Source organism: Aspergillus uvarum (genome assembly GCF_003184745.1).
Source record: "Aspergillus uvarum CBS 121591 unplaced genomic scaffold BO82scaffold_5, whole genome shotgun sequence".
In the NCBI taxonomy this organism is placed as follows: Eukaryota; Fungi; Ascomycota; class Eurotiomycetes; order Eurotiales; family Aspergillaceae; genus Aspergillus; species Aspergillus uvarum.
In genome coordinates, this window is record NW_020291302.1 from 106,650 (window position 1) to 125,337 (window position 18,688).

Below are 18,688 nucleotides of genomic sequence, written 5' to 3' on the forward strand. Positions count from 1 at the left end.
AACAAGCTGGACGAGAAGTTACAGCGAGTTAAGTACCTACTACTTATATCACGTGAGCTGACAGATGGTCAGATGGATTCCTGCACCCAATCAGCGCCTGGCTTATTAGGGCACGATTGGTACATCACTTGCAGGGAATGCTATGTACAGTACTTTGTACCTCAGAATTTGGGACGAAGAATTAATTGTGGCGTGTAGGGTGGCTGGATCGAAGAAAGCTGTTAGACAAGGTTTTCACCTGAGTATGTACATTTCCTTCCCACTTCTTGTGCTTGTTGACGCAGAAGTACAATCGGCTGACCACTATGCACACTACCCCCCGGCTGGATCATGACCTTTACCACGGTGGCGCCCGCCATTCCCGCAGCTACATCGACATTGATTTCCATTTTCATGGCCTCCAATATCGCGAGGGTCTGGTCTTCGGTCACCATAGTGCCCGGTTCAACAAGGACCTTCCACACGTTGGCGCTGGTTGGGGCTTCGACCGCTCGAATTGTTGCATCTAGAAAAAAAGTGGCATGAGATCAGTCAGGTGGTCTCACGGTGGGCTCAGATAATGGCAATCAACTCACCCTGCAGTAAGCGGGCTACCTCTTCGTCGTCAGGCACCATTGCATCTTTCTCCGCCAGCCATTGGGCCAGGAGAGCATTCTCCCTGGCCGTCGCTTGGGCGGCTGCCACGAGCTGCTTCTGCCGGATGGCCTCAGCCTCCCCCTCGGTCTCTCTCAGCAGTTGGTGGTATTCGGCCATGTCGAAGACACCGTCCTCGACCTGGACTTGATACCGCCCCGCACGCAGGTCCGCCAATATCCCATCGTACTCTTCCTCTGCCACTTCGAAGAAGCCGATCGTATCCATATCCTGGACCAGCCAGGCCTGCTGTTGAAAGACCGGGTTCGTACCGTAGAGATCGAGCGTCGGGAGAGACATGCCCAGTGGCATATATCCGCCGGGGCTATCGACCTGGTAAATGGAAATAGAGGACCCTCCGTATGCAAAGCAGCCGGCAGGAGTGTAGTTGCGACTGGGATTCATCTTCGGGGTGCGGATGCGGTGGCGGGGATCTCGGGGCACGGCAACGGGCAAGGCCATGATAAACCCCACCGCGAGCACGACGGTTTCGGCCGCCAATAGAACATCCTTGAGCTCCTGCGGGGTCAGACCGTTGAATTCGGCCACATACGCGAAGGGATCCGGAAGGTAGGCTGCGGTAGACCGCTGGGTGGTCGTGTAGCGCTCGACCATCTCGACCAGCTTCTGGTGCCGGAAGGTGACGGGGAGCCGGTAGCGACGGATGGGGAATCGCACGGCGCGCATGTCCCCCAGCGTGTGTTCAATCTCAATCAGTCGGTGAACCAGATCAGCTCGCGCAAGGTCCATCCCGTTGTACCAGACAGCCAACGAGCTACCGCACGCGACTAGGTTGTAGATCTGTCCGCCTTGGTCCCGGTTGGTGGAGATCGCCCCGGTGGCCGACTCGAGGGCGCGTTTCAGCGCTGTCGACCGACACTTCATCTCTAGATCCATTTTGCCATCGCCGTACTCAAGAAGAAGGTAGTCGTCCGCTCCAGATCGGTAGGTCACCTTAGGCTGCGCCTCAGTCGCGCTTATGGAAGCCACCACGTCTTGACCCGGGGCATAGGCAAGAGAACTCAGGGCCGCATCATCGAAAGCGATAGCATCGTCCCACGAGTTAGTCTCCACACACAAAGCCAGTCTCTGCAGGTAACGTTCATGTCTGTGCCTGCACGCCAGCGCAGTATCGAGGTCGACCCGGTGGAACCGGAGGGTGTCTCCAGCGCGAAGCTGGCCGACCTTCCAGAAGTCCGCCCGGATGACGGTCAGACTGCACAGGAAGCCACCAAAGTCAGGACAGTCCACCGGAAATAGGACCGGCTCGTCCCCAGTCCAGTTTAGGCCGCCCATGGGGTATCCATATTCGAAGACGTTGCTCGGGTGGGACCCTCCATCGCCTCCATCGCCACGCGCATACTCTGGTCTCGGCCCGATGAGGCGGATGCCACCTCGTGCAGCATTGTGGCTCACCGTCCAGGTGGTCGAAAAGCACATCTCAATATCTTGTGGGGTAAGATACCCAGTCTCGTACGGGCCAGGCATGACTTGAATTACCCAGTTGTTGGAGTACTGAGGAATCAGGGAGCGTGGCATGCAGATGGCTCGTGCTTCCGGAATCTGGTCTCGCGAGACAATGTGCAGGAGATCGCCAGCACGGAGGGGTCGACCTTGGTACCCGCCGACTCCGACCAGCGGGTTGGTTGATTTGCTGTTGAACCAGCTCGAGACGTTGAGAAATCCGCCATAGACAGCAAGGTAGACACGGCACTGCGCAGCCATTTTCCCGATTCTGAGCGTCTGACCTGCCTGGACACTAACACGCATCCATGGCACAAGCTCTTGACCTTCCAGTGTAGCAGGGACGGGAGGGCCGCAGAGCGCTACCACCGCGTCTCCGAGAAACAGAAGCTCGGGGCCTGTGAGGGCAATCTCGAGCGCCTCGGTCGTCGGCGGGTTTCCCACGAGGATATTCGCGGCTTGAAAAGCGATCGGATCCATTGGACCGGCATGACCAAATCCGTGGCCGACGGACGGTCGCCCGGGATAGTCCTCCACGAGGGTGTATGATCCGCCGGACGTGACATCAATGGCCGCAGGGGCATAATGCAGAGAGTCAAGGAACTTGGTAACGGTACGGCCCTTCCGGAATCGGTCGTCGTTCACAATCGCAGTGAGGTAGTCGAGATTGACTGGGGGGCCGCAAATGACACTCTTTGCCAGCACTTCTGCCATTCCAGCTACCGCGTCGGATCGGGTGGATGCGAGATACATGATTTTGGCCAGGAGGGGGTCATAGTCGGGGCTAACCATGAGACCAGCCCTAATCCAGGTGTCGACTCGGGTTCCGGGGGGCTCGTGCCACTGCACCTCCTGAAGTAGACCCGGACTGGGCGCGAAGCTCCTGGCCGGATTCTCAGCATAGACTCGTGCTTCAAGAGCATGTCCGCGTGGCTCCAGGAACTGTGCTTGCCGAGCCTCCAGCTCCTCGGACGGAATGCCGCTGCATCCCCCGAGCTCGCAATCCGCCTGCTGCAACATGAGCTCGACCAGATCAACGTTGTAGCACATCTCGGTGATCCCGTGCTCTACCTGCAGTCGCGTGTTCATCTCCAGAAAGAAGAAGTCTCCAGACACATCATCCACCAAGTACTCGACCGTGCCGGCGGAGCCGTACTGAATGCTCTCCGCCAGCGCCACTGCGGCCTCTGTCAGCTTGGCCCGGAGCTCCGGGAACCGTTGCGTCACAAAGAGACTAGGGCACTCCTCCACAACCTTCTGGTGCCGGCGCTGGATGGAGCACTCCCTTTCCCCGATGCTGATGGCTCTCCCCTGTCCGTTGCCAAAGACCTGCACTTCGATGTGATGACTTTCCGGATAGTACCGTTCCAGGAAGACGCCCGCGTTCTTGAACAACGACTCTCCGCGAGACCTGGTGGGCTGGAAATTCTGGCGCAGCTCTACCTCGTTGGTGCAGGCCGTCAGGCCCATGCCGCCACCGCCGGCGGTAGCCTTCAGCATCACCGGGTAGCCTAGCTGCTGCGCCATTTCCACCGCGACATCCTCTGAATGCACGAGACCCGGGGATCCAGGCACTACGGGTACCCCCGCAGCCAGCGCCAGATTCCGGGCCGTGTGTTTGAGACCGAAAGACTCGATCGCCTCGGGCGAGGGTCCGACGAAGATCAGGCCCGCCGCGGCAACTGCGCGGGCAAAGGCGGCGTTTTCCGACAGGAACCCATAACCGGGGATAATGGCCTGCACGTCTCGCGATTGAGCGATGGCGATAATCTGTTCACTGCCGAAATCAGATCATACTTTAGCTGGGTAGTGTGTAGAGCGAGGGTTTGTGGTTACACACCCATCAATATACGCAGCTCTGGCCTCCCCGGTCAGGAGAACTGCTTCATCCGCCGTGGCAACATGCCCCGATTGTGAATCCGATTCGGTGTAAATAGCGACCGTGAGAATGCCAAGCTTCCTGTAGCCTTTTGGTTATCAATCAACGGACACAGTGGATACGGCCGCACTCACTTTGCGGCTGCCAGAAGTCGACAGGCGATCTCGCCTCGGTTTGCTACAAGTAGGGCTCTGAGGTGTTGCATGCTGCAAGGGTAACCAAAGTAAGTACGCCGATGCAGGAATCCTTTGGGCTGATCGAAACCACTTGTCTCTGGTTTGCAGCGAATGAAGTGGAATTCAAGCTCTTCTTCTGCGAATGAACTTGATGGGCCCATGCTACTTACGATAAGAGTCTCTCCCAGACTTTGTTACTTCTACCTGAGAAGCGGGGTTAGCTCAAAGGGAAGAGGGGCACTGCTGCTGCATATGACAATCATTTCCTAATGCATTAGGTCAAATCAACCCTTGTCAGTCGACTCAGTATCCATTCGGCCAAATCTGCATCAACTCGCATCATGTTGACGTATTATCACTCAGACCTCGCTCCTGAATCAAGGGCCCACTCTTCCCACAAGACATAAGATGCCCCATTTGGTGCCCCAACAATTGCTTATCAATATCCATATCTTATCTAGAGTCGACTGTCACCGCATTGATTATGTGATATGGTTTAAATTTACAGATAGCATCAACAACACATATACTGTGAGTTCAATTCACAATCACGTACCTGAGTAAGAAGAGCATGGTTCCTGAAATAAAAAAAAATGATCTCACACCATCAGCTATCGCCAATTAGGGTTCCAAAACCTGGGGTGGGCATAGTGATCTTTCCCAGGGCTCTTCTTTCTGCACTTCAACTAGCAAGTTCATACCGGCCGTGTTGCAGTCAACATGCAGAGGTACAAGGATCGACTCGTCGACTATTTTACGTAGAGTTGCAAGTCTTGCAGATGTAGAAAAGAGGCCCAGTGTTGAACTAGCATCCTCAGCTCTGTTAACAACTCAAGAGACGCGCTATCTTCGATATTTGTGAGCCCCAGACTTTTCAGGGAGGTGGGCAGTTGTTCAAAGAGCGGCACTCGATAATAAAGAGTAGATGGATTCGCGGGCCGTTCCACAAAAAACGCATGCCGTAGTACCAGGGTCTCGAGGACTGCGAATTCGTGGAATGAGCTGAAGGCCTCCTCCTCGTCAGGGGGCCACCAGAAATGATAATAGCTGAGAGCAGCCTCCAAGCGAAGCGTCCTCAGAATGCCGGTGCAAGAAGACCCTGGCGAAATCGGCTAGCTCCGAACCTCTCGATGGGCGTTTCTGTGATTGGATAGAACTCCACCTGCTAGACCGCGATCTTGACAGCCAGGTGTTCCAACTGCGTGCACGCCCGATCCATCCATCCAATCCTACCACGGCTATAGACGAGATTGCTGACGGTGAGCTACCGGATGGACCGCGGATAGGGCTGGGTACTGAGAAGTACTTGGTCTCCCTGGGGGTCTTTCCAGACCTCCTCAACCGTGAAGCCCGTGAATTTACGCACCGAGGGGAACAGAAGAACGCATTGAAGAGGTCGGAAGGTGCCGTCACTGTTCCCGGTTCGCAGTCCACAATGACCTCGCGGACAGGGGGGAAGGGGAGCGTTATCTGGTGAAATGGTCGTTTCCGTAGCGCGGCCCTGTCGAAGAGGTCGCCTACCTATTCGCAGGAGGCCTGGTAACGGATCTCAGGGGTTTTCAGATTGGTCAGGCGAGGGAGGAGCATCGCCACCCATGCCTCCAGACAGAGCTTATGCAGATGATCTCGCCGTATGTCTTTGTCATCGTCGTCTCCCGAGCCGAACATCTCAGTCAGAGTCTCTTCAACGAGCTCCGAGTTTCATCACTTTCGATGAGCTTGATAGAAGGCTCGTCCTCAATTGTCACAGTCCCATCATTCGATACTCATTGGTTGCACGCAACACGCGAGATCTGGGTTCTGCCAGAGCCGTTTGATCAAATTAATGTCCTAACGGGCGAACCAGGGACCGACTCGGATTTCGGTATTAAGTAGAGACTCGGTCAATTCGTGAAATCGGCGAGAGCATTGGGACAGGGCCAACCAAGTCCTTGATCGCTGGTATTCGTTCTCCCAGCTGTTCTCTGCAATCTGAATTATTATCTCGTTTGGAAGACGCCCCATGGTGAGACCGGCATTTGTTGGATCAGAGGACATGGCTAAAGGAAGAACAAGGACAAAGTGATACAGCAGTGGTATTTGCTTGCTTGTTAAGGTACTGTTCAACAAATGAGTGATGCAAAAAGGGCTATTTCGCAGTCCCTTTCGGGTCGGCCTGTATCTTGGCAAAATTCTTGTAACGAACCAGTCCTGCCTCCATGGTTCAAGTAGAAGAGAATCCTTTGTTGCTTGATAATATCATTCAACGATAGCAATGCAGCGATGAGGCTGTATGTGACAAACACATCTAGGAATTTCTTTTTCGTATTACGGGAAGCGGGCCTCCACCCCGCCATACCGCAATACTGTATGCGCGTATGGAATGATTTGGTAAGTGATCGAGTTGTGTTTCTGAATCTCCACTACCCGAAACAAAAGCAAAAGAGAAGTGACGAGGATCAATTATCGAGGATTCGGTTGTGTCTTTATACACCAATATCGCAAGAATTCGTTGTTGAGCTAGAAAATAGGGTCAAAAGTTTTCACTACCTCATCAGCTGGTAATCCGTGACACGCCAATTTTACTAGTGGTACGATCTGTTCTATATATGAGACTGACAATTGGAGTCACTCAACTCCCTGTATTCACAATCCTGTATGGTCCCTGCAATGAGTGCTTAGATGGTTCATTATCGTAACACTTGGTATCACAATATATGATGCCTTTAGCCGGATTGACCTGAATGCGAAAACAAAAGACAGGTGTCGCGATAAAAGTTTATATCTTGTCAGCGCCTCGGTTGTTACGAGTGTTACGAGTATCTTAGACATCCTGCCTAGCTTATGTGCTTGCAGCCAGCTCAGCTCACCTTGCATCATAATATAATGTGTATGAATATATTAGTGTTGACAAACCGCCATTCGGGTGCCAAGGATACCTCTCCAACACATACAAGCATCAGCATCGAGACATAGAACACCCCTCTTGGGTCGGTTCGTAGGGCTGCGGAAATTCCCGCTGGCGCATAAGCAAAGACCATTACTCTCATCAGACTATCAATTATACTTTGACTGGTGGCTTGTCTTCTGCTGATGTCTCACTTGCATCTGACCAGATGACTTCCGCGACCGACAGAGATTGAATCAGGGCCGACATAAATATGCCTCCACGTGCCCCCCCCAATGGCTCTCTGCTTTCGCCCATACTCAATCCTATGCTGAGAAAGCATGGACAAGTCTGAGGTGAAAAGTCTGGCCGTCAAGGTTCAGCAAGCAGTTGCATCCTACGATCCCAGTGACTCCTCCAGCTGGATTCCGATTCAGGGTGCCATCGAAGAATTGCGGCGGGCCACGGAGCCCCCGCATGTGTTTCTCATGAAGCAGCGGCTTCACGTACGTGCGACAATGCCCCGTTCTGAGTTTGCCTTCCACCATCGCTGATACTTCCGATAGACAGTGCAAAACATCTGTCTCGTCGCTGCGGTGGAGATGGGCCTATTCCACATTCTCTCCGCCAGGGCAGGTGAAAGGGTGACGGCATCTGACCTCGCCAGAGCGTCCGGTTACGATCAAGCCCTAATCGGTACATGCATTGCCCACTCGCATCTTCAAACACATTTCACAGCTGACAACACCGAGCCCGAACCCAGCCCGTATTATGCGCATGATGACTGCAATGGGACTGGCCACCGAAACCGGCTACCAGAGCTACCGCGCCAACGCGCGAACCATCTGTCAATCCGACCCAGGGTCAATCGGGGGGTTGATCATTACGTCAGTGTTTCTATCATTTCCTCTTTTCTTTTCTCCCACCCTCGACGTGAAGATTCTCCCTTTTCTCTGAAATCTACATACTGAGCCGGAATGGCATGCCTCGAACCAGAAGCTCGATGCTGTACCCCCTCGCCAGCCAGATCCACCAGTACCTCAACCAGCATAAGCCCTGCGCCCCCGGCGAGTCCCCCGCTCCCTACACCTTCGCCATGCGAGAAACCCTCTGGGAGACGCTCTCCTCGGACCCAGTCTGGAAACAAGCCTTCGATAATAGCATGACGAGCCGGAACAAGAGCTTCTCGGTGCCGTGGCACAGCAAGTACCCGGTGCGGGAGCGCCTCCCTCCCCCGTCCCCCATCAATCCGGAGCAACCCCTGAAGCCTTTCACCATTGTCGACATTGGCGGCTCCCAGGGAGTAGACCTCCAGCGGTTCGCGACCGCATTCCCCGACGTGCCTTGTGAACTGATACTTCAAAATCTCCGCGAGACCGTGAACGGGATTCTGCCGGGACTCGATCCGAGAATTCGGCCGATGGTGTGTGACTTCTTTACGCCGCAGCTAGTCAAAGGTAAGATTTGTTTTCCATGCTTTTGATCAGCTCCCTATATCTTTTCTCTCTGTTTTCTCTTCTTCTCCATTCCTCTAGACATAACCATGAGACAAATTCCAGGGGCGGATATCTACTACCTCAAATCGATCCTACACGATTGGAACAACGAGGCAGCCCGGAAGATCCTGTCGAACACGGCGCAGGTGATGGGCTCACACTCGCGCCTGCTGATCAATGAGATGGTGCTGGCGGAGACGGGGGAGACGCTGGCGCGGGTGGACATGGACATGCTGATGTGGCTGCTCTGTGACGGGATGGAGAGGACGAGGCGGCAGTGGGAGGAGTTACTGGGTCGTGTCGAGCCGCCCTTGCAAATTGTGGCGGTATGGCCCGGGGAAGGAGCCGATCCGCAATGTGTCATTGAGACCTGTTTGGTGGGGTCCGAAGCTCATAAGTGAGGAATCTGTCTGTGGGAAGTGTCAATTAGGTGCTTTTCTCGATGGAGATCGGTCACGCGTCTCAAGGCCTAAAGGGTAGCGGGGTTGTAATTTGTATCAAAAGGCTGCCTTTTCAGGTAGCTCGTCTAGTAACATCGAGGGATACGCGTGTCTTACTCATATATCACCGCTTCAAAGTCCTCGCCATTGCCAACAGTGACTCATAAGCGACTGCCATTATGGGCTGTGATATCGGGACATGATCTGTATTTCTTCCCGGAAGCTGCTATAAGCTAATCAACCTATACAGAGGGAAACTGTAAAAAAGCCACAAACCGGGCCCAAAGCCATCCCAGAACTGATCGAGAGTCGCCTCGGTATTGTATTGCGCGTGCAGCGGGGTGCGAAGGTATTCGCGAATGAAAGCTTCAGCAACACGGACCAACATCAGCTGCCAGCAGGCTGGATTCTTCCTCACATGGACCTGTCTTGAAAGAGATTGGAATTGAAGGGGGGAAAAAGACAAAAACATACAACAGAAGGGATTCGCTGGTGGTCACCCACCCAACTACTAACCTCCCGGCGTGTGGCTTAAGTACGGCTGAGCGGACGGGAAGCCCTGTTTTCCACACCCTGTGGTCGTATGTGCTTGATCTGGTGAGGCGTTGCTACATATTGAGCGCATGTTCAGGTTGTTCTATGCAATAGAAGCTTATTATAATGTCGGATGAGAGTTGAGTGGAGGAAAGGCAATTCATGCGGGTAAAACCTTACATGATCATTTTACTGGGTTTGTATCTTGTTGTGCGTACGGCGAGCAACGACCGGCAGGCAGGTGCAGAAGCAAAATGCATAGAACAGTACTACTACTCCCCACGAGATCACCGCCAGGACTCATGCTGGCACGCATGGTGAGCCGCAAACGCATCCCAGAACGCCGCAGTCACCCCACATGGCTTACCATCCGACTTCCGTACAGTACACACATAATCATTCTGCTCGTTCCGCTGGTATTGGTAGAGGAACTGAAGGTCAACTCTATTCTTCATGTTCCCTGGGCTCGTGGGCTTTTCCCGTTCCTCGGCAGAGTGCTGCGGAGTCAACCATGGCGTGCCACAGCTCGGGCAGCCGTAGACCAGCCGGGTGTTTCTGCTCGGCCAGCTCGTGAATTCTCAGCTGCGCGACACAGTCCAGATGGAAGCAGCTGTAGCAATTCGAGCACTGGTGCAGCGGCTTCCCCGTATCCCCCAGCTCCACGCTGTTGCACAGCCCGCACCGAAGATGCGTCATCCGAGGGCACACTACCAGCACCTGGAATGGGCGGGGCTGCTCGGGCAGATAGTGCACGTAGTAGGCGAGGTTGAGGTGGTAACGTGGCGGAGACATGTTTGGTGTAGACTTGTGAGTTGGAGTGGTCGGGTGATAGGGATGTTAAGGGGTGGGTGGGGGGTATTGAGACATGTGTAGAATAAAAGCATACCAGGGCGGATTATATACTTCACATCACAACAAAGGGAGCAGTGATTGTTATAGGAGTGTTTCAGCACGGACCAAGTAATTCTCTTTGAGCCATCATGAGGTAACGGGATACTTCGCGTTTGCATTGGTAGCGTTCTTTGCATGCAAGTTCTTGGGTCTTTGACAAGCTTGCTTTTGGGCAGGGTCACATCTTAGGGACAGATGGAATTCACCACTTTGCGGCTACAGTACATTGCATCTTTTGGGCCGGTTGATACAAATAAGCAGAGGGGCTTCCATGCCGGCTTGGGTTCGCCTCGATGCATGCAGAATTTCTATGGAATTAGACTATCTCCTGCAAAGTCGACTCGAGGCCCGGTTTCTGCCCACACCAACAATCCCGGCTCCATCATCTCATTAGATGAAAAGATGATAATTCATCAATGACGGCCTGCAACGGTTAGTGTAGAAGACTAAGCCCAGATCAGGATTATAGCAAACGTAATCTAGAATACAGTACGATACATCCGAATGTCCCAAGTCTCTCGAGAGAAGGGTTGTCGGCACCTCAGTATGGCTGTCACCCTTCTGGAATTATTTCATGTTCTAGACGTTCTATCATTGTCATCCACTTTACCATCCGCTAAAACATGTTCAACATGCTCGTAATGAAATAGAGCATTATGTACTTCGCCGGGTAAGGGTGTTGTCCGAAGACCATCTTATCACCTCTGATCTTGCGCCAGACTCATAGCCGCTGTCAGTGTCACCAGAGTTTACCCCCTCCACTCCAGCGGAACTCTTGCATCGCGTCCGAAGATGCGGAACGGAGCACTGGAATCCCAACAACCTGCCTCAAGAAAGTCCCCCGTCACATTTCGCACGGCCGTCGTGTTCCCAAACTCCAGGATCAGCCCTCCAGACGGGGCGCTGGCATTGAACGCCGGCCAACCCACCGCCGTACTGACCGTCACGGGGTCCTTGAGAAAAGCTAGCAGATGATCCTGTATCGTCCGCGAGGTGGCGACCTCCAGCTCCGAGATCTCACCGACATCCAGCATGTACGTCCCAAAGATCATCAACAGATCGGACCAATGGAACGCACCCAGCCAGGGGACGGGGCTGATATTGGTGAAATTGCCCGCCCACTCGTACCGGTAGGTCTCGAGCCCCAGCGAGGCCCGCAGGAGCGCATCCTTATACGAGGCGCAGAGCCATTCTCCCGTCGTCTCCATGGTGGCGGTGTCATTACCGGGGGTGATGGGATCTTCGCGGGCGGCGTTGGAGCGGATCGCCGGCCCGGGGGCTACGCGACCCATTCGGTAGCGCTCGGTTTCGTCGGCGAAGATGTACTTTTCGTCAGCTATCCCTCTTTCGTTAGCCATGCTCTGACACAACAGACTAAAGAAGAGGTTGGGAATTGAGACAAAGGGAAGAGGGGCAGGGGAGACAGACGGATATAGTTCGTGAACGCGATAGACGGAGTGCCATTATAGCGGTTGATATACTCCTCGATCTGAACCCAGGACACTTGGCGCATGCACTCCAGCTCCGCCTCGGCATCGTCCCCGTAGTTGCATCCCAGACCTTTGGCGACGATATGAAAGTCCTCATAGACATCATCCGTCTCCGTGAGGTTGATGGTCACCGACGGCGGCGCAGAGATTACGCCGAAGCGGGCCGCGAGAGGATCATCGGGGTAGGCGAGGGTATAGAGGTGTGTCAGGGCAGCACCCTGGGATTGACCCCACAGCTGTCATGTTGTGGTCAGGCTTAATGAAAGACATTTTGAGAATTTTTGTTGGGAACTACTCGTCGCAAACTCACCATGATGTTCTCTGGATCTCCTCCGAATGCCCCAATGTTCTCCGATACCCACTCCACCGCCGTGCGCACATCCATGAGAGTCAAGGAAGTCTCCTTCAAAGCTTTAGACTTGGGATCTGGAAGTAGAGAACTCTCTCGTTAGAGATGGCCAGTTGACACGGGGAGAATGAGGTTTTCAAGTCTGATACTCACTGCCGAAGATATTCGCCCGATAATTAATGGTCACCACAATATGTTCCTGCGAATTTGCAACCCAATTGGAAGGCAGCTGAGAGGGGATTGCGATTCCCCCCGTGGTCCCTCCTCCGCCCGTGACGAAGAGTGCCACGGGTAACTGTGAGGTCTCGTTGGCGTAGGCCGGGGTCCAGATGGCCAGGGACAGGCAGTCTTCCGAAGACGACCACGCGACGGAGCCCTGGTTGTCGGATTCGCCGACACTCAGCAGGAGGTTCGGCGGCTCATACTGGGCCCACATGGACTCGCCTGCAGCAACATACTGCGGACATGCTGAAGGAAATAGGGTCAGATGTTGTTGTCACGCGATAATCCATCCTTGCCGAGGCCGATTATGAGGCTTTGACTTACCCGGGCCAAATCGAGTTGAGTCAATTCTCTTCGAAGAGTGCGCCAGTCTCTGGGGAGGAAGCCAGCGGAGGTCGCCAGTCGGTGGCTGTGCATAGGGTACCCGCAAGAACTGGCGGACATTGGGATAGGTGTCATTCAACATGCCGATGAAGGTTCCGGTCCGGGTCTCAACGGTCAGGTTCGACCAGTTAGACAAGGCCCGCGCAGGTTGCCAGCTCAGATCCGCATAATAAGGAGGGTTCAACTCGCCCAGCGCGAGGGAGGCAAGGCCGAGCCACCCAAAGATCGCCCAGGGAGTCATGGCTCGCGAAAGTGCTGTATTTCTCCACTGAATAGCTTTGATCCTCGATGCAAGGATGTGGTTCACATCTCACATTGACCTGGACGGGCTGGGTTACGGGGCAATTTATACACCAAAGCTACATGCTGTATCCGAAAGCTCCGAGTACGGCGAATGGCCGAGAACGGAGATAGCTGTGAGGCGGGAAGAGGAGCGTGGGGAGTGTGGGGTAATGAAGAAAGGATAAGCCGGGCACCTGGAATGACGCATAACTATCAATTGATATAGCCCGCAGATACGTATTCAAGCCGAGATCAGACCATTTTCCCCGGCTGGACGGACTCAAGAGCAGGATTCAGTTTTGCGCCAAGCCCAGTAGCAACGTGCCGGCAAATTCATTATGCGGGGGACAACACCGACTGCTCCCGCCGAGACATCGTGAGAGCCTTATGTGGTCACCCTTTTTATCTGTCGTCTATACATGTGAGCCAAGAGACTGCGCGTTAACCCAGGTAGAGCACCACGGAAGAGGCTCTGGGAGTCCGCCTATGAGGTATATCGCATGGAGGATGTATTTTTAAAGGGCAGTTGAGCCGAAGGGTAGATTGTAGGCATCGGCTGCGTCACGGAATTTATGGCTCGGAGTAGACTTCCTGGATGAGTCATTACGACCGCTAACTAACTCAAGACTAAACAGGCAAAGTGTAAGAATCCACAGACCAAATATGGGAAGTCAATATTCTTAATCAATCTGTCTTAAACTTACTGGCTTCCAAACAAGCCATACTACTGCGGCCATGGCAACGGCAGGCTAGCTATAGAAGAGAGACTGTTTCTCACGCAGCTGGAAAATTGCGAATAAGCAACTTCCATCAAGTGCGTTGCTACTGTCCTTAGCTCTTAGATGACACGATCATGTATAGAACGACGTACTTTTCACCCACTGGTTCGTCAAGAAGTAAAATTGATCTCTACTTGCTGACATGTGACCAGGGTATTTATCTAAAGCACCTGGTCGTGAGATACAGTTTGTCAGTTCTTCATGGCTATAGATCCTGCTTAGCATCTGGGACCCCCGTAAAAAAACATCAGCACCATAAGCGCCCTAGCCATAGGTGAGAAAGTACTCAAGATTGTCTCGACTGAAGCACGGGGTGATTTACAAGGCCAGTGGCAATTGAGGAGTTGTGCAGTGTTCGGACACGGGCATGTAAAGGAGCACAAAATAAAAATGAAATGCTGAGTGCATCATCCGTGAATCGAACACGGGCCTCATCGATGGCAACGATGAATTCTACCACTAGACCAATGATGCTTGTATGAGGAAACACCCGCAATTTTGCCTTAGGATGCAAAGCACATCCTATCTAATCCCGCGAGGCATCATGCATTCCTCATCATTATGCCTTTTTTAGAAGCGCTCATACCTATAGTGTGCTGCCATTTACTAGACCACAACTTAGAAATACTGCAAGACAAGAATTCATGGGAAGGTGATTGGTCCCTCGAAGAAAAGCGACGTCCCAATTCAATGTATTCTTGATTATCCAGACCCGACTCTGTACTGCAACTTGCAACCTTGATTATCACTACCGGCGAGGATATTCCCAATGTTACGAAGCGACATACACAAACACCATGTGAAAGGTATTACCACCTCAGAGTCACGGATCTGTTCCTGTAGATGATTCTACCGCTTCTTACTGAACGGAGGAACTCTAGGGACGTGCCTGCCGAACTTCCCAAACCACCGCACTGCGCGATAGTATAGATGAGCACAATTGACGCAGTTCCAGTGACTATTGATGCGATGCCACGGCGTCGTCACCCCGTGACACATGTCCACCAGATCCTGCTTGAACCGCACATCGATGGCCTTCTTCGAGGGTGCGTGATCGAAGCGCCCCTGCTCCTTGTAATTCCGGTATCCGAAGTCGTGACGCAGACAGCTGTCGTGGAAGTTAAAACCCAGCGGGTAGTCCATCGAGGAGGAACAGCCGTCGTCCGTCCAGTCGAGCCAGGGGGGTCGTCCGTCTGCGTCGCGCTTGTAGGTCAGAAACTCCTGCAGCGTGGCGTCGAAGAGCAGGTAGTCCGTGCACGTCTCCTTCTGCTGCTGTGTTGGGCGGGAGACCCCGCAAGTTGCGGCTGTGGTACCACACTATTAGCCCTGGTCCGGCGAATCATTTCCATTGTGCTTTAGGATTCAGACATACACCGAGCCGCCGGATTAGTCTTTGGTCTAGGAGTCATGGAGTTAACCTGGTGTTGAAGCTCGATTCACCGAGTGGAGGGAAAGTACAACGCAACATGACTATGTAGGATACATAAAATCGTGTCTCCCGGGAAAGGAGACCACCATATATGTAGCAGTGGCTCGGAAGTTTAAATACGAGAGCGATCTGTCTAGGCTCATAGGGACAAGACTCGGGATCGTAATTTGGGTTTGAAAGGCCTCTAAGATCTTATAGCACAAGGAGCCAGGAATACCCCCAAAAGAGGACACCGTACCATCGGTTTTGGTGTGGGAACAAAGAGCGATCGTGAGGTTGCTCGGGTGCGCCCGTATTCGGGTGGGGATTCGGCATGCCTGGTTTCCACGGCACACCACGAACGCAGTCAAATCTGGCGTAATCCACGGTTGCCTCGAAAATGACCCGTCCTGCGTTTTCGGGAAGGTATGTTTTCGAGAAAGGCCAGCTGCCGTGCTTGCATTATCAAGGATTCCACTTTCCGACCAGATATGTTACACTATGCAATATCCTTGCCATGATCAGTCCTCACCTCCGACACCCCGCGAATCTCCTCTCCATCCGCCCCCGCAAACGCCGTATCGCCAAACAGCTCCGCAATCTCCTCCAGTGTACTGTTCGCCGTCTCCACGTAGTAGAAGTGCACCAGCCCAGCCGAAAATAGACAAAACCCGGCGATCACCAAATAGAAATACCCGTGGATCCCGGCGAAGGCGTCCGGAGAGACCATGCCAATGATGAAGTTGAAGATCCAGTTGCTGGTGGTGGCCAGCGCCATGCCCTTGCTGCGGCCGCGCAGGGGGAAGATCTCGGCGGGGAGGAGCCACGGCATCGGACCCCACGTGAACCCGTACACGATGTTATAGAGCATGACGAAGGCGTACTGCCCGTTCGCGCGAGTGTGGATGTCCAGGTCCGCTTCCGTGAAGGCGCAGACGATGCTGAGCAGGATTGTCATGCCGATGCCTGGGTTGAGGGTTGTTAGCTGACTATCTCGCGATAGGGGCTTTGCTGAGGGAGAGAATTCACCTCCGAGGATGAGCAACGGCTTCCGACCCCACTTGTCTGCCAACCACCATGTTACGACTGTGGCAGCAGTATACGGAAGCGCATTCGCTGCGGTGTAGAGCAAAGACTTTCGTTCATCGAAGCCCGCGGTGGCAAGGGTGCTGGGGAGGTAAAAAGAGATGATATTGATGCCGTTGAGCTGCGCGAACATCTGCACCGTAATTCCGACAATAGTTCGTTTGCGGTAGCGTGTGAACATCTCCTGTTAAGTAGTTTAGTATCGCTCTGAATGACAAAAGGCATGTGGGCCTTACCATCCATGTGGACTTTCCGAGGTTGCTTTCAAAGATAACAGCTTCTTCAATCTCGACGAATACTTTCTGCACATGCTCTGCTTCGGTATCACCGTTGGCATGCAGGTCGGCGACGGTCTGCAGACTCTCCTGCATAAATCCGTTCTTGGCCAGCCAACGCGGGGTCTCAGGGAGGAAAAACGACATGATCAACAAGATGAACGAAAGGGCGATCTGAATGATGAACGGCCCCTGCCAGGACATCTCCCCAGGCAAGAGGAAATTGAACCCGTAGTCTACCCAACATGAAACCATGTATCCGGCAATGAGGAAGGTATACTCAATCCCCACCATCATACCACGCCGATGCGGGGCGGCGATCTCCGTTTGAATGATGGGCACAGTCATGGACAGAAACCCAACACCCAAGCCTTGGATGGTACGGCCCGCGATAAAGGCGCCAAACCCGGGGGCGAACATCTGGATGAACGCGCTGAAGAAGTAGATGAACCCGCCAATCCGGACACATTTCTTGCGCCCGATAATATCGCCTAGACGTCCCGCGATGAGGGCGCCTACCGCTGCAGAGGCCTGCAAACAAGCCACGGCTATGCCGGTGATTGACGGATTCACCCCGGATGTTGAGCCATCCGCACCGCCGTAGTCCTTGAAAAATCGAGCAACAAACACCGGGTTTACTAGGAGGCCCGACATGATGCCTGGGTTGATCCTGCCATCAGCCGTGTTTTTTTTGCTTGGCAGTTGGGGTGATGAGACATACCAGAGTTGTACCCGAACAAGGCATCGCCCAAACTACCGAAAGCACATGTCGCATAGAGCAAGGGAGCGCCCTTGAAAGGATATCGGGCGGTGATGGTCTTGGGCTTCAGCTTTCTCTCTAGCCAGCCTTGTTGTTCATATTCGCGAGCAGCTACCGCCTGGGCGGTGCGGGTTAGGGCAGCCTTGTCGGTTGCTGCAATGGCTTCTTTCATCGACATAGTCCCACAGTGCCTCAGATGAGCACTATCAATCAGGATAAAAAAAGGTTCTTTGTTGTGACAATCTTGATGCAGCACGAGCAATGAGGGACACAGTGGCCGTGGAGCCCTATTTCTACCCCAGAGCGTCGTCCCATGGGGTAGCGAAGGGTTGCTTCTCCAGGTTTAGAGAAGTGGAGCCTTTCAACGAGGGTTGAATCCGAAGCAACGTAGGCCAGGCCGACAGGCTTCAGGCCAAGCCGGTTGCAACATCTTCCAGGGCTGGTGTGTCTTCGTGAATGGTTCTCTAGCACACTAAGGGCTCTTAGTTTGAACTCAGCAGGCCCAATGGCAGGAGGGAAGCTTGCAGAGCCAGCAAGTGATCCCCGTCGAGTTGTTGTGTGTTAAGTGATTGTCGAGTCACCGAATCAGTGAGGGGAAATGTTTTGTTCGGTTCCGTAGTGTGATCCGTTCCCACTCGGTCCCGAGAGTCTTCATCTTCCGCCGGAACCGAAGACATTCACTGTCCGGAGGATTGAAGCTAAACCGGGCCGGTAAAGAATGCCACCGTCAAATCACGTGATACACAGTACACTATCTATACATTCAATGCTACTACACTGAGAGGCATACCAGGCAACAAATCTTGGTCAAAGACATAGCTAGACTCATGAACATGAGGGATAGGGATTTGAGTTCGGCTGACCACCAACACCTCCACCGTGGCAAACGCAACATTGCCTATCATCCCCAGAACCGCCAAGAGGGCTTTTAACTGCTTCCTAGCCCAACCACATATTTCGACAGCATGAAATATATCCATGTGCTCGTATTAGGGTTAGTATGACTCAGGAACAACTCGTCTGTTCTAAATCGACCGAAGAAGGGGAGTGACTTCTTCTCTCCTTCGATCAGAGCGTGTCAGCATAGCGCTCTGCAATGCACCTCTAAATTGATACACCCTCTTGGCTCGAGCCGGAGTCCCCAGGCGCCGGTCGAGATGCCAACACTGTGCTCACAAGGTCTCAAACCGGATGTGAGTGTCCCACAATGGACCAATACTTTAGCATACTATCCAGCATCCCGTGTCGCCTAAAAGCGCCGTCATCGCTCATAG

The 18,688-nt window shown here is 53.4% G+C and overlaps 5 protein-coding genes and 1 non-coding gene across 6 annotated transcripts; 1 reads left to right on the forward strand and 5 right to left on the reverse strand.

Annotated features, from left to right (window-relative positions):
- Positions 1-52: 52 nt before the first annotated feature.
- On the reverse strand, positions 53-4,181 carry BO82DRAFT_420340 (bifunctional urea carboxylase/allophanate hydrolase; the record flags this gene model as incomplete). Its single annotated transcript, XM_025640133.1, has 4 exons — positions 53-505; positions 576-3,874; positions 3,938-4,057; positions 4,111-4,181. 4 exons carry the CDS (start codon positions 4,179-4,181, stop codon positions 222-224), a joined length of 3,774 nt encoding a protein of 1,257 aa, XP_025496007.1. The 3' UTR covers positions 53-221.
- A 3,748-nt stretch (positions 4,182-7,929) lies between these two features.
- Positions 7,930-9,001, forward strand: BO82DRAFT_350610 (O-methyltransferase family protein). Its single transcript, XM_025634204.1, has 2 exons — positions 7,930-8,475; positions 8,578-9,001. Exons 1-2 carry the CDS (start codon positions 8,022-8,024, stop codon positions 8,913-8,915), a joined length of 792 nt encoding a protein of 263 aa, XP_025496008.1. The 5' UTR covers positions 7,930-8,021; the 3' UTR covers positions 8,916-9,001.
- A 2,092-nt stretch (positions 9,002-11,093) lies between these two features.
- On the reverse strand, positions 11,094-13,065 carry BO82DRAFT_420342 (alpha/beta-hydrolase; the record flags this gene model as incomplete). The annotated part of the gene is made up of 5 exons (XM_025640134.1): positions 11,094-11,715; positions 11,808-12,105; positions 12,180-12,295; positions 12,372-12,686; positions 12,765-13,065. 5 exons carry the CDS (start codon positions 13,063-13,065, stop codon positions 11,129-11,131), a joined length of 1,617 nt encoding a protein of 538 aa, XP_025496009.1. The 3' UTR covers positions 11,094-11,128.
- Positions 13,066-14,288: 1,223 nt separating this feature from the next.
- On the reverse strand, positions 14,289-14,359 carry BO82DRAFT_t47. The gene has a single exon. It is a non-coding gene; the product is annotated as a tRNA-Gly (tRNA).
- Positions 14,360-14,734: 375 nt separating this feature from the next.
- Positions 14,735-15,321, reverse strand: BO82DRAFT_388987 (phospholipase; the record flags this gene model as incomplete). Its single annotated transcript, XM_025638423.1, has 2 exons — positions 15,258-15,321; positions 14,735-15,189 (listed from the first exon to the last, which is right to left on the reverse strand). Exons 1-2 carry the CDS (start codon positions 15,292-15,294, stop codon positions 14,735-14,737), a joined length of 492 nt encoding a protein of 163 aa, XP_025496010.1. The 5' UTR covers positions 15,295-15,321.
- A 471-nt stretch (positions 15,322-15,792) lies between these two features.
- BO82DRAFT_420345 (sugar porter family MFS transporter) lies at positions 15,793-17,655 on the reverse strand (the record flags this gene model as incomplete). The annotated part of the gene is made up of 4 exons (XM_025640135.1): positions 17,376-17,655; positions 16,616-17,313; positions 16,323-16,563; positions 15,793-16,259 (listed from the first exon to the last, which is right to left on the reverse strand). Exons 1-4 carry the CDS (start codon positions 17,590-17,592, stop codon positions 15,793-15,795), a joined length of 1,623 nt encoding a protein of 540 aa, XP_025496011.1. The 5' UTR covers positions 17,593-17,655.
- Between the last annotated feature and the right edge of the window lie 1,033 nt (positions 17,656-18,688).

What these genes read in the sequence shown, in the direction of transcription:
- BO82DRAFT_350610 (XM_025634204.1), top strand. Translation starts at nt 8,022, where the DNA reads ATGCTGTACCCCCTCGCCAGCCAGATCCACCAGTACCTCAACCAGCAT. An exon ending in TACGCCGCAGCTAGTCAAAG is followed by an intron (nt 8,476 to 8,577) that starts GTAAGATTTGTT and finishes GACAAATTCCAG; the next exon opens with GGGCGGATATCTACTACCTC.